General features: G+C 41.4%; 1 protein-coding gene across 2 annotated transcripts in view; it reads right to left on the reverse strand.

The window, feature by feature from the left end:
• The window catches only part of UGGT2 (UDP-glucose glycoprotein glucosyltransferase 2), a 235,857-nt gene that overhangs the window by 210,609 nt on the left and 10,141 nt on the right, over positions 1–15,107 (reverse strand). For both annotated transcript variants that reach the window (XM_025200352.1, XM_025200351.1), the window contains exons 3-5: positions 6,635–6,765; positions 4,815–4,927; positions 1–19 (exon numbers count right to left, since the gene is read on the reverse strand). The exon at positions 1–19 is cut by the window's left edge and continues 171 nt beyond it. In XM_025200352.1, coding sequence (XP_025056137.1) covers positions 1–19; positions 4,815–4,927; positions 6,635–6,765 — 263 coding nt within the window. The remainder of the gene's footprint in view (positions 20–4,814; positions 4,928–6,634; positions 6,766–15,107) is intronic.

The raw sequence follows: 15,107 nt of genomic DNA on the forward strand, positions 1-15,107 counted from the left end.
AAACAGATATGGCCTTGGTCTATGATTAAAATCAAATATTTCTTAAGTATATATCCATAGTTCAAATGATACAGAATACATAAATAAAAACAAAGAGTTTTGTTTACTTTCTGTTTATCAAACCTTTATAAAATTAGATGTAAAATATACAAGCTATGTTAGAAACATAAAAAAAAATATGACTACATAAAGAAGGATTCAAAACCAGTTTTAAAATGAAAGCTTAATAATGATGAAAATCAGCATCAATTAGGGGATGATTTTATAACACTTTATCAAGTGGCAGCTAAACGAAAGCTTAAAAAGGTCTGAAATTTCATTTGTTTAATTAGTGTGCAAGAAGCAGCCTTTTCATTCAATAATGAGCCTTACAGCCACTGGACAGAACATGCACTAATCACTGAACAACAGATAAATGGAAGGGTTACCCTCTAGTAACTGAAGCCTGAAAAGGTTACTTGTATATATTCATGGTTTGGGGGGTTATGTCTCCATAATAGCACAGGGCTTTATATATATTAATGCAATCCTGCTTCTATTGCACATGCATCATCTTACACTTGGAGCCAACAGCATCAAAAGATATGCATTACCACTCTGCCTCAGTTCTTGTAGATAAAAGTCAACATCTGATGAAAACAAAACTCTGAGAAAGATGCGCTGGTACAGTGGGCATAGGCAACACTCTCAAAACGTTAATTATTAACAGGGATCCTGGTGTTCTCTGATTTAAAAAAACTCCCCCATTTTCAGTTTAAAAGATTAACCCCAATCCACATTTTTCCATAAGATGAAACACCACTTATATATATGTGTGATATTTTGTTTTAATCACCGAAAAATGTGGATTTGGGGTTACTTTTTTTAATCTGAAAATTGGGGTTTTTTTTTTAAATCAGAGAAAACCAGGATCCCTGGTTATTAATGAGTAATTTCTTCTTTAAAGTGGACTTTAGCATGTTCTCTCTTGAGAGTGCCTAACAAGAAGCAGTAACTTCATCCAAATCATACAACATAGCTAAATGCTGGTCAGGGGAGATGAAGAAATCCAAACAGATTTCTATATGAACGTCAGAGATGTCTTCACTATGACATTACTTAGGGACCTGGCATTGTCATCTTCATCAATACACATAAAACAAAGTATCTCACATAATCTGTTAGAATGATACATGAAAATAGGCAGTCCCTTTACTCAAAGACCCAAAAGTCACAAAACATGAAACAACTTCCTAGAAATAACTTTCTCCTAGGCAAATACTGACTTAAATCTCCTTTTACACCCAAGTTCTTAATTCTAGTTTTACTTAGTTAAAGAGATACAAAAAAAAATTATAACATTACTAGTCTGATTTAGCTAAAACAAACATACCACTTTTGGTGAATGGTTGAAATAAGGGCACAAAATAACTTTTCCTTCCATAATCTAGTGAAAAAAGGATCCATTGCTAAAGCCAAAACTCATTCAGCTCTCTCTGTATGTGAAATTGTGATTAAATTGCTGATTTTAGTGAAAGACAGTAAAAAAAGCACTCTACCAAAGACTCACAAGAAGCTTTAATTAAATTTGTCAGCACCAAGTAAAGATTCCCCATCAGGACAAGTTCCCTGATTACCTTAAATTACATCAATCTTGTTTTTTACTGTGTGCTACTATTACTTCAATATTCTGACACAAGCTTTTAATAGAAGAAAAATTAAAAGGAAGTTTTCTAGGCAGAAAATACACGGTAAGTATTAAAATGCTAGATGTGGCCTCCAGTGTGAAAAATTTGAGGGAAAGAATGGATACCAAACAAACAAAACAAATCCTGAAATATTTACTGGGTTATCATTCTAACAAGAGATTATAGCAGTATCAATAACTTTGTGAACAAAACGGAGCCAGTTTTTGTAGACAAAAGAATCAAAAAAGACAAATGTAAAGAGGAACTATTGATTTCTTCTGGTTTGTATCCTGTACCTAAAAAATGCAGGGTATATGTATTTAAAAGAGAATCTTTAAGCTCCATTTACCTTTCCAAAGAAGTTAAGGGTATCTACATTTGCTTCATGAAGTTAAGACGATATTAACCATTGCAGAAATAAAAACAGGATAGTAGGCACAGTTGGAGGGTGGGAGGGGGGTGCGGTTGTGGCAGTGGAAAGCAGCTGCAACTCCCACACTTTTGTGGGGTTATAGGGGTTTAGCAGATCAAACTGGAACAAGGTACAAACAGGCCAAATACTGTCTCAAGTGTATTGGTTAATGAGCTCCTACAGAAAGTATAGTCAATTAAACCCGCCCTCTATTGACTGGGTATGGACAGACTCAAATATTCTGACGTGCTCCAAATGCCTGCGGTGGCATCCCTATACTGGAAGAAACTCCAGGCTCAAGTCCTAAATGCCAGCTACTATCTCCTGGTATTCCCTGTTGTGAGGGATGATGGGTACTGGCAGACTTTAATTTGTATCTCAGCAAAAAGCTGCTGACCACAAGGCAAAATGATGTATTAAAATAACCTTGCAAATGCTTAGGCAAGTAGTTTCTTTAACAATGGAATAGTGTGTAGGATATATGATTCCTTGTGTAAGAAGAACAAGATGCAGCCCACCAACTATCGTCAGGAGATAAAGCAGAAGCAAAGCCTTGGAGATGGTGCTGAAGTCAGCAAAGAACCAGAACGAATCAGTGATTGACCAAGAGTACCCGGATTCATGGCCTTACGCATGCGCTCTTAGCAGAGAGACATGTAACTGGAGGAAATACATAAGCAAGTCTATGCTAATGAAGTAAACCATAAACTGAGGTGGAGCTTGTGATGGGAGGAGAAATAGGTGGAACAGAAGGAGGGGTGAAGGCAGGAGAATGTTAATATGTATGAACCAAGGTGTATAAAATGTGAAAAGAACTATTGTTCAGTGCAGGTCCCCTGGTTCGCGGGCTGTGTGTCTGTGAGGGACCTTTGTTTGAAGCTGTCTCCATTCTGAATAAAGCTGTTGCAAGCATTGTGTGCTGGTGTATGCTCTCTGCTTGCTCTGGCTAATAAGTACCAGGATCCATGAGCAATTTGGCCGTTGTCTCCCTAGTCGTTGGGCGCCGCATGGTCGGGGTCTAACAGACATCATGGCTGGGGGTAAGTCTCAGCCTGCAACAGGGCCTCAGCAGTGTCAGGCTTATCCTGCCCATCCCTACTCCATGTTATACTTTAGGGAAAGTTATCCACTCTGTCTCTTGGTGGCACAGTCTCCAGACCAGTTTTATTAGCAGCAGCTTCAATCAACCCCAACCCCCTCCACTTCAGGATAGGATTATTAGCAGTATTCCCCAGGGAACCCACAGTCAAAAGGCTAGACTTCAAATCTGGCAACAACCTTATGTTGGTTGGAGGAATCATGGTGCCAGAACTCTCTGACTGGTGCAGCACACTCTGTTGAAGTGGCTGGCCACAGACTGGAGAATGTCAGGGGCTGCCAACTTTGATGGCAATGGCCATGCACTTTTCCACAGTGAGAAGCACCCTCCTGCTGGTGGCTTGCTGTTCAAACAATGGGGTCAGGCTCAATATGGATCTCCATGAACAGAGCACAGGTCATTTTAAATTTCCGCCTCCAGTGCTTGTCACCCAGTGTCCCTGAACTATGCGGTCTGACCAGTCACTGTCATATCCCTTGTCCAGTAGTGCTGGGTCACAGTTTCCAGGTGGTCCCAGAGAAGGCTGAACTGAATGGTGTCCTACATAGTGTCATCCTCAGGCATGTTAGTGTTGGTGGTAAAGAGGCTGTAACATATTTCAAGGAGGTGCTTTCCAGGACCTCAGTCATGGTACCTTGAGCTGCCATGTTGTTGAATGCCAGCTAACAAAAATGACAGAAGAGGACACAAAATGTTTCCAGCTAGTCCCTGACTCCTTGCCCTAAGCAGAACAAAGAGGAAACATCTTCTGGCACTGCATGGCCGGGGGACACAGGGCAGGGCAATAGTAGACATCAATTCCCAACATCCCAAAGTAAAACACTCCTGTAAATGACAAACCCTTCCAAAATGAAAGCAATTTGGCCTGCAGTGCCCTTATTTCAACCATTTATTTTGTGCCCTTATTATAACCACTTATCAAAAGTGGTATGTTTACTTTAGCTAAATCAGACTAGTGATGTTATGATTTTTTTGTATCTCTTTAACTAAGGAAAACTAGAATTAAGAACTCTGGTAAGCAACCAGCACAAGCTGGAGGAGGGTGCAGACATCCAATGGACTCTGCACTCAGCAGTTTTTGAGAGTCCCTAGAGACTTGGATCTGAAATGCATGCTAGGGTCTCTGCCCCCCAGCGCTTTAGTTGCAGAGGTCCACAACAGTATGAACCCAGGGCTATTTTAAAGCACTTCAGATGGGACAGGCCTGAATGTCTATGCAATGCTGAAGCACTCCAAATTTGAAGTGATTCATATTTGTAGAGGGATTTGAAGCACTTCAAAAGAATATCTGTTTATATACCCTCAGAAACTCAGGGAAATGCAAACTATGCCTTTTTGCACCTGGTTAGATGATACAAGCTCTATGATTTTATTTTAAGATGGTAATTTTCATTCCTAGCTAGTGAATTCTCATAAACTTAAGCATTTACAGCATTCAAAACAAGAAATAATGCACTTTTCAAAACAGCATAATGAAATGTTCAACATATAATGTCTTCAATATGATAGAAAAAATTACATACTTGTAAGAACTATCAGGTAAATGTGCACTTGAAAAATACTTGAAGTATTTATACTACAATATTACATTTTGCTCTTTAATAATCTCTTTTTTAAGATGGTTCGTTACATTTACCTCTTAGCAGCCTTCTTCAGAAGTTTTTTAATTTCATTAGTCTTACAGGTGTGCTTCTCATGGATAACCACAAATGCACTGCAACCTTCTGGTGGAGGTTCATCAACTGCAATCTAATATTTCAACAATTACATTCAACTAGGCTGTTTTAATTGCACTTCAACTTAAAATTAAACACATCCTTTTGATTAAAATATCTCATCAACTACTATTAAGTTGTGTTTCTAATTAAGCACATTCAAAATTGGGGACATGTGAAGAAAGTAATGAAAAAGTTTAAAATGATATAAGTGCATTATATTGTCTCCATAGTCCATCGTATTTAGTTATATCCTGAGAACATACATACTTAATTTAGTTTTTTTAATATTTTTGAAAACACTGGCTGGCAGATCTCCTGCACATGATTTGAAATCATGGAGTATATTTTGAATAGGGGATTTATCTTTGAGTCAGTGTTGTCTGCTATATTATGAGTAGGAATAGTAAGACGGGAAGCCAAAAAATGCAAAACAATAAATACAATAACCCCCAGAAAATAAAGCATTTCCCATATATTTTTCATTTTTCTCTCTTTCTCTTTCCCCATACTAGAAGTTTTTTGGAGCTTTGTTCTCCAAATCCCAGGATGCATTTTTAAAACTACCTTCTGTGTCACGTCTCACATTCTCTCCTATAAATCAGTTACTTTGCTTTCACAAAGAGGTGCAAGACAGTCAGAAGGCAGGGTAGGATGGCACCTCAGAAACTAACTGTTTCAGAAAGTTATGTCCATTCATAGTTGACAAAGTAGGCCACTGATACCTGCAGGACTGTCATACATGAAAGCTTATGCCTTTCTGAACCAATAAGTCTCTAAGGTGCCACCCTGCCCTATCTTCTGTTTGATTTCAGACTAACATGGCTAACTGCCTCGCTCTACTCAAAGATATACATGAAAAGACTGATTCCTGAACTGACTCTCCCCAGCACAGAATGAGTTTGCTTCCAGCTAAACTGAATTATGACTGACGAACACAGGAATCTGAACTATTTTCCTTCCCCTTAAGGCTGCATTGCTATGGGACAACAGGAAGAAGTACTGTTTCAGTCTAGGTAGGAAATCACATATATATTACGGTAATTTATATCTTTCTCCTTTCAGCAGTGGAAGGAAGCAGAGAGTAATATTGAGCAGTGTAAGTGACAAGAGATCCACTACAGTAATGAGTCCAGCAAGTCAACTGTAGGAAAAGAATTCCCTAATTAAGAAATGCTCAAATTATGAGGGTGGGGGTGGGGGGGAGGGTAGTAAGATATGCAATTCCCAGCAGCACAGAAAATAAGACTGAGCTCTTATGTAACTGCAGTTGCAATAATTTTTTTCTTAAGAATAAAGCTAAATATCCCATTAAACATGACTATTTGTTCCTCAGGATTAATACGACTCTTCTATAAGATACCATGTTATATATTTCATAATCGGGGATTCTGATTTTCTCTGATTTAAAAACAAAACAAAACATTTTTTGGTTAAAAAAAGTGAGCCCAAATCCACATTTTTCTGTGATTAAAATGAAACACTGCTATATATATGTCTATACATTAGTGGTGTTTCATTTTAAATCATGGAAAAATGTGGATTTGGGGTTACTTTTTTAACCAAAAATCGTGGATTTCTTTAAATCAGAGAAAACCAGGATCCCTGATCATAACATACCTCATATTTGATTCTAAGCAGTATCTCTGTTATGTATGGAAAATAATAATAATTAACATGATTTACACTGTAGAACAGATTTCACAAACACATGTCAAATATATCAGATAATTTTACAAACCTGTTGAAACATATGAACAGTTGGAGAGTATGCCCTTATAGAAAGGGCAAACTTCAATAGATTGATCTGCAAGTTTGATAAAAATTGTCCTGCTTTCTTCAAGATTAAGTTGTAATAAGAATGGTCTGAGTCTGTTACAAAAAAAAGTGAGATTTTAGCATCTGGTCACAAGTTGCATGGCACCTCTTCTGGCATTAAGCAATATGCAAGTATTATGTCTATAGTGATAGTCAACTGAACAACAAAAATAATTAGAATATTCTCTACTAGTGGCTTCCTATATTCAGCAAATCTAAGAGGTCAACATCAAGGGGACATAAATGCCAAAAATAAAATCAATGAATTAATATTTTCAAGGATTGAAAATGTGTCAGGAAAGAAGAGAAAATAATGTTTTCCTAGGTGGCCATAACTGAAGTATGGAGTACAATTTATTAATTTAGGTCAATTCATCCTGCATCTATCCTACACCTTTTTATGCAAATGATGGCTACTTACCAGTAACCAGAGTTCTTAGGGATAACCACTGCACATTAACCTTTGGGATGTACCAACGTAGTTTGCATGGGGCAATCTTTTAGTATCATTGCTAATTGGAAAATTATCCTGACTCTTGTCCTCCTCTCTTCAGGAATTCAAAAGGCTGAATTCTTGCATACTATCCAGCCTTGCCTTTTTTAATTGTTTTTTAAATATAAATAGAACTCTTTAGGTTATCTCCCCAGGGAGATATTGTTCTTTACTCAATTGTCAAAGGGCCCATTGTGGTGAACGTTTAAATCTCTGATCAACTAATTTGCCAGTATATTGTCCTTTTATACAAGGTGGAGAATTATTGTATACATTTGGAATACTCTGCATCACTACCAATGAGCACCAGCCTCTTTGTACAGCTGGCAGTAATGTGATTCCTTCCACTTATTCATATATGTTGTCAGTAACTACTTGAGCCACTCTTCCATGTGGTTAAGGAAGAAATTACCCAAGAGCCCAGTTCTTGAGTTTTAATATACAGGTTTTTCTCCCCAAATCTGTGTGAATTCTTGCATAGAACTCTGCAGCCCATAGGCACAGTCTCAGTCACCCCACTGGAGGTGACTGTGGCCAATGGAACTAAGACAGTGACAACAACTCCTTTCAGGACAATGTAAAGTTAAGCCAGTCACATAACTGAATACATTTCATACTGTCCCTATCTGGAACATAATTCCTTCTTACACAATGCTGTAGAACAGTGATTTTCAATCAGGGTGCCATAGCACACTAGGGTGCCTTGAGATCCTTTCACAGATGATGCAGGGTACACACAATATTAGCACTGGTAGGTGTGCAAACATTCAGAAGATAAACCCAGGCTGGCTGCAGATCTGGGAGGAGCTAGGCAGGGTTATTTTGCCCCAAATGGCACAATTTGCCCTACACCAAAGTGCATGTCCGGGCACATGCGCTGAGTCAAAAAGCCCTGGCTCAAATTTGCACCACTTCTATTTGAGCTGTTGCAAGTGCATGTGCTTGCATAGGAGCAGTGCAAATTTGAGCCGGGACAGGGCAGGGATGGGGAGGTTTGGGGGGCAGGCAGGGGATGGGGCCAGGCAGGGCAGGGATCGGAGAGGCTCAGGGGACTTGCGGGGGATGGAGCCAGGCGGGGCAGGGATGGGGAGGGATCAGGGGGCAGGCAGGGGATGGGGCCGGACCAGGGGTGCAGGCGGGGGTCCTCCCCATGGTCCCCTCCCCCTCTTCCAGTCCCCCCCCACCCCTTACTTACCTGCAATGAAGCCTGGGTCCAGCTCCCTGCAGCTGGCACACTGCCTGTCCTGCATGGGCAGGCAGCATGCTTCAGCACCAGGGCAAGAGCCAACCAAGGAGACACTCTGGCTGCTACCAGAGTGTCTCTGTGGAGGACCCAGCCTCCGGTTGCCTCAGGGCACAATCCTGAACCGTGCCCTGCCCTGTTTTTTTTCACTGTGGGTTTTTTTGACCCCCGGATATCCAGGGGTCTAATTTTCTCCCCACGCTGCAAATTTGCAGTGCAGGGAACATTTTCTCATTCCTGCACATGCCTCTTGCAGCATCTCAAAGAAGTTTGAGACGCTGCAAGAGGCACGTGCAGGCTCCTCTGGACGCGCTCATAGGGTGCATCCAGATGAGTGCGCATGTGCACTTTGCAGCACTTCAAAGGCTTTTCAGGCACCACAAAACTCATGTGGTGCACATGAATAGGTTCTCCATGCTGCATATTTGCAGTGTGGAGGCAAATTTAGATACCAGGAACCCCCGGTATCAAAAAAAAATGGGGCCTAAAAAAGCAGGGTGGTGTAGGTGGCTGCAGCACACACTGCCCAAAACCAGAGCCTAGACGGGCACAGCCACGCCCTGGGTGCTGGCCAGGTTCTACATGCTCAGATTGCCACTGCTGTAGCCCCGGGAGGCCACCAGGAACGGCTGCTGAGGCCAATCCAGGTGCTGGCCCTGGCCTCCCCTACCCCACCCAGGGCAATTTGCTACCCCCCATAGCAGACATGCAGGGGCATTCCCTGGGGACAAGTAGCAGTGGCACAACTATATGCTGCTATTTGACCCCAGGGAAATGCATGTGCACGCTCATCTGGACACACCCATAGAATCTGACCTTTCTAATGAAAGAATAGAGCTTCTGAAGGTCTAGACCTCCATCTTTCTTCTGCTAAATCAACCGACTAAATGAGCTTCAGATTTTTGCAATTTCTCATGAGCAGGATCACTGAAAACAGATGGAGAGGCACAGTGATGTATTGAATAAAGTAACCCTGCTGGATAGTCTACAAAGATGGTATTGTGGGAATCTAAGCAGCAGCAAAAATGGTTACAAATGAAACATGACGAATTGTTCCTTAAATTTTGTTCTTTCAGCCTGGGGAACATGTAACCATCCCTGAAGTGCAAGGCCAATACAGTGTGTGGCCCCAGCTGCTAGGAAGTTGGACAGCCCTGATTTTAAAAGGTGTAAAAGATGACTCTAGCAACTACTGACCAGTAAATGTTACCAAAGTAATGAAGTTGTTAATTCAGGAATCTCTCAAAAAAGTATGAGAAGCTAAAAATATAATTAATACCAGTAAAAATGATTTAACAGAAAATAGCTCTTGACAAACAACCTCCCCACTCTTTTTTTTTTTGTTCAAAGCTTGGTTGATAATGACAAGGGCTTTGATAAAGTACACTTAGATTTCTTGAAAGTGTTTGATGATAGAACGTGACATTTTAATTAAAAACCTTGTATTGTATAATATTAAAAGGACAAATTTTAGATGGAATAAAAGCTGGCTCAATGACAGATCTCACAGTGTAGCTTTTAATGGTGAAACAACAAAGAGTAAAGCCTTTACTGTTCAGGGACCCAAAGACACTGGGTTTTGGTCCAAATGCTACTTGATATTTTTACTAACAAGCCGGATAATGTTATAAAATCTTTCTTTATTATCAGATATTGAGGTTGATCATCACAGAACCTCACACGAGAGACTGAAAGCCCCGTGCAGAGAGCTGGGGGAACTCTTTAACAGCTAAAACCTGCCTGCCCAGAGGAATTTTCCATCTATTGACTCCTCTATGAAATCCTGTGAAATATGAACTTTCATTTCTACCCAGGAGAACTTTCACAAACTTTTCTCCAATGCCCAATGAAGGGTGTTTATGTCCAAAAGCTTGCACTTAAAGAATTTTTTTTTGCAAAAATCTTGTTTGTCTAAAAAAAGATATCACCTGTACCATGAGCCGAGATTTATATATTGTCATGCAGATGATACAAAGATTGGTAGCGTAGTAAATCATGTGAAGCACATGTAATTCTTGAAAGATCAAAATCTAATGTGTTTTAATACATTGTATAGCTAAATGCAAGGTAACACATCTAGGAACAAGGGCACAGGTTATATAGTTGAAAGTGCTTTGCAGCACCACCTGATAAAATCAAGTACCTCCCACTGGCAACATTTTCTCTTGAAACATTCTCAATACCATGTATTCAGATGACACTTCCTACAATAGCAAACTTCCCCTAGAATGTGGGTAGGAATAGGACTGTTTGAATAGGGAAGTATTTGATTCAGATTTGGATTCGGCCGAGTTGGAGGACAGTAATTCAATTTAGAGATTGGGATCACAGTCCTGAATCGATTCAGCCAAATCAGTTGAAAGATTTGGCACTGATTCGGAGATTTGGTGATTCGGATAGGCCGGGAAGAGCACTGCAGTGGTGTTCTGCAGCAGCAGGAAATCAGTGGCATATGGAGAAAAAGGTGCCAGAATGGAGGCCTCCATATGGAGATTTCTGTGCTCTACTTCAGCTGCTGCGTTTTTACCAGAGTGCACCAACATGGGTGAATAGCAGCAGTGGTTGAAGTAGGGGGATGAAAGAGTGCCCACTAGGTTTATAAAACAGTGGTCCAGGGCAACATTTAGTATCACGTAGAAGCAGGGAAACAGCAAGGGAAATGGTTGTGTCACAAGTGGCCTGCCTTAGGGCTGACACACATTTGTTTGACCTGCCCTTTGTAAAATGTTGCCAGCTTCTGCCTTACAACAACATATTTCCAGGGCATTGACATGTGCCTAGTGGCAAGAGTCTAGTGTATCTTTGTGTCTTATAAAGCAATGACTCAGAAAATGAACTGGGGATTGTTGTAGCAAAGATAACTACTTCAACAAAAGCTTTCAGTACAAAACCATGCTTAAAAGGGCTTATATGATCCTTATAAAATGGGAGAATATCAAACAGACACTGGGAAATAGTCTTTTGAAGAGTTCAAAGGTAGGGCACAAAAATGATCCCAGGACTGAAAAATAAGATTTACAAATGTGAGGCTTAAGGAATTCCATCTATTCCAAGGGTCAGCAACCCTCAGCATGTGTGCCAGAGCATTTTCCTCAGCATGCCACAGCTGGCCCGGGCTCTGGGCAGCTGACACTGGCCACAGAGCTCAAGCTGCTTGCAGCAGGCTACCAGGAGGCTGCAAGCCCTCCTGCAAGCAGCCCAGGCTCTATGGCAAGCAGCAGCTGCCTAGAGCCCATGCCAGCTGTAGCAGGCAGCTGGGAGGCTGCAAAAGCTGCACGGGGCTCCGCAGCTCCAGCTCGGCTCCAAGGCAGTGGCAGCTGCAAGTATGACCCCAGGCAGCCATCAGGGGAGGGGCCTGGGGCAGCGCAGATGGTGGGCATGCTGCAAACAGCTGCACTGAAGCCCCAGTCTGGCTCCCCCACCATGCTAGTAAATAGTTGTCCCCTCTCCCTCACTTCTGGGAAGCTGCCCAGAAAGTGGGATGTGGCCAGGGGGAGGGAGCATCCACCTGCCACTGCCCGGTCCATCATGGGTGCCAGGCAGGGGCTGGCCCCCTTACCTTGGAGTGCTGCCTCCGGAAACTCTGGAGGCAGTGGGCACCCAGGGGGGTCCCTGAACCCCATGAGTGGGCACTGAGGGAGGCACCACCACCACCACAATGACATCGCCCCACTGACCTGGGAACCCCGAGAAGGTACCTCTAGCTGCCCACAATGTTCTGAGGTGCCACCATAGGCACTGCAAATCCCCTCCTGCCACCTCTAAATCACAAGCATGGCAGGGAGCCAGCATCTTTCTCTCTGCTTCCTTAGGGCTGCTTGTAGCAAGCAGCCATGAGGCTGCAAGCAGCAGCACCGGGGTCCAGAGCCCCAGCCCAGTTCATTGCTGGCAGTAGCTGCACGTGAACCTCAGGTAGCACAGCAGGGAAGGGCCCAAGACTGCGCTGCCACAATAAGGATTGGGCTCCTAGCACCTTCCCTGCCATCCACCCCAGCCTGCCAACATCTTCCAGGTTGCAGGGTTTTTTGGCACTTGGCCCAAAAACATTGCCAGCCCCTGACCTATTCAATGTGTCGAAGAGTATGCTAAGAGATAACTGTCTGTAGGTACTTATATATAAAAGGCTAACTGCTATGGCTAGCTTTACAATTTCATGGACAAAGACATAACAGGGCTGAGTGTCTGCAATTTGAAAACAGACAAACTCCACATTCCATAAAAGGCAATTTCCTAGGCTGTAGGGCAATTAAACACCTGAATAGTTTATGAGGAGATGAGGTAGGCTCACTAAACATCTAAGTGATTATGATTAAGTTAGATACGCTTTAATTTAGTGTTTGGGAGAAGTCTGTGGCTTGCATTTGCAGCAGGTTATATCAGAAGATAAGAACTGTCTTAGAGTCTATAAAGGAGAGGCAAATATATTGTCTGGGTTCACGTGCCCTCTATCAAATCTGACACTAAGTTGTTGTTGCAGAAGAAAATGATATAGGAAATCCCTCTTCAAGTCATGTATTGTAAGATTTCTAATGATGATCATGAGACTATTGTCGGCATTGGTTCCATTCCTTAAACAGAATTATTGAAATTTTCAAAACATGTCTGTTTCAGAGGCCAAGTACACTTGTTTCTGATAGGTTGGTATGCTGCACCAATTATTCCAGGAAAAATAAATTGGTTAGTATCCAACAGGTTGGATTTATTAACCTGCAGGTTGGTATCATTTTCCTGAGGAACCCAAGAGACCTTGCAGTTAAGCAGCCATTCACAATCTGATGGCTACTTTTGTTACCAGTAGAAGTCCAGATAAACAGATTCTGGAATAGAGCCTCAAAGTAATACCAAATGTTATGAGTTTAAAGAGCACCTCAAAAGCATCAAAGGCTGCTCTCAGGGAATGCTTAGCAATGAATGGAACTTCAGCAGCATTCAGGGCTTGGATCAGCCACCATCGTAGCACAAATTAGCCAATCAGCACAATATCACCTATGGCTAGCTTGGATAGTATTGAGAGTTAATTACTTTAAGATAGTGAACTTCTTTCTACCTAAACAGTAGGTGGTAAGTAGTAGGTAGGCTTCTTACCTTTTTCTATCCAAGGGGTTAGAATGCACATCACCTTTAACACTTGAGCAAAGGCTATCCCTATCAGTAAATTTAGAAGTGAAAGGACAAGATGTCTTACACGATGCATCTGGTAAAACGTACCTGTTTTCTTTGAACATGCCAGTCCAGAGATTGAAATCTTAGCCTAAAATATGAGCTAAGAATATAAAACACTGAGTGATTTAAGGTTATCAAAAGGAAGTTTAATATAATTGCCATCTGGTCTTGCCAGAGGTAGTCCACATAAAGTCAGAAAGCTGGTAAACAAGGCAAGGTCATGAGAAAAGCACCAAGTATCAGCGACAAAGGATTTAGGACAGGGAGTAAAAGGCAAGACAAGGATATGTGAACAGACCCAGCGATGCTTACAGAATGGAAGGTCAATACTTTGTGTAGCAAAGGTCATGTATGAAGGCAGTCCCTTATGTAAGGAATTAAGCCAATTATGTGGTTGAGCAAAGGCTGTATTGGAAACAAGTAAGGACTGATAGGGGATACATCTACATGTTCATTAAAGCACCACAATTACAGCACATTAAGGTTAGTACCTGTAATTACTTTTGTTACCAGTATGCACCATAATTGCTACTACTGCTCATTAGCACAAATGAACAGTTTTTATGTGATGCTAATGCACAGTAGATTTATTCTACTGCGCATTAGCAAGGCTGGCAAAAACCATGCTAACGCACTAATGCGCAATAGAATTAGCGTACTACGACATTAGTGTCTCATGTAGACATGTCCGGAGAACAGAAACTTGACTCATGTGAGAACCATCTCCTTCAGCAAACCCCCCCCCCACATTTATGCTTAATCAGATCTAATCTAATGCATTCATCCTGAATGACAATTTGTGTACGTTTCCAGTTATAGACTTTGATGAGGTTCCCACCATCCTGGAGTTGGAGTAGAGATTCAGAGCTACAAGATTTAGCTGCAAAAGCTTCCTACAGTGACATAGCCTAGAGGTGATACCAATTATTTAGCTTTCTAACCTTGGAGAAAAAGTTAAGTAAGAAGCAACATGATGATGAATGATCTTCCCCCAAACAACTGAGACAACCAACATGACTTAGGCAAGAAAATTAACTGGGAAAAAACTCTGAATGTTGGTTTCTTTGTCTCCGGTTTCAACTGTTTGAACAATCTTCAACCCTCATTCACCAGTACACCTCTATCCAAATGTCCTCAGGAAAAAGAGTAGAGAAGGGTTTGCAGGATTCCCTGGTTAATAAATCTCGAGTCAGTCAAGTGAAAAATAAGTACTGGGCTACTCCTCATAAAACTCCCTCCCTTCTGTTATCTATTGGAAATCCAGGTTTCTTCTTGACAGCATTGCATAGGTTTTAGAGTCTAGAGCTAAAGGAAAAACAGCCTTTAAAGACTCTTATTCTTAGTGTTTGGGATATTCACCCTGAATTTAATCCTGTTACTTTTATTTATATCTCATGAATTTTGTTAAACATTTCCTCTCCCACATTGTACAAAACCCAGATTCTGGTAGAACATTATTTGATATCTTGCTCATCTACGAAATTATACTTCTTTCCC

Source organism: Alligator sinensis, unplaced genomic scaffold (genome assembly GCF_000455745.1).
Source record: "Alligator sinensis unplaced genomic scaffold, ASM45574v1 scaffold740_1, whole genome shotgun sequence".
In the NCBI taxonomy this organism is placed as follows: domain Eukaryota; kingdom Metazoa; phylum Chordata; order Crocodylia; family Alligatoridae; genus Alligator; species Alligator sinensis.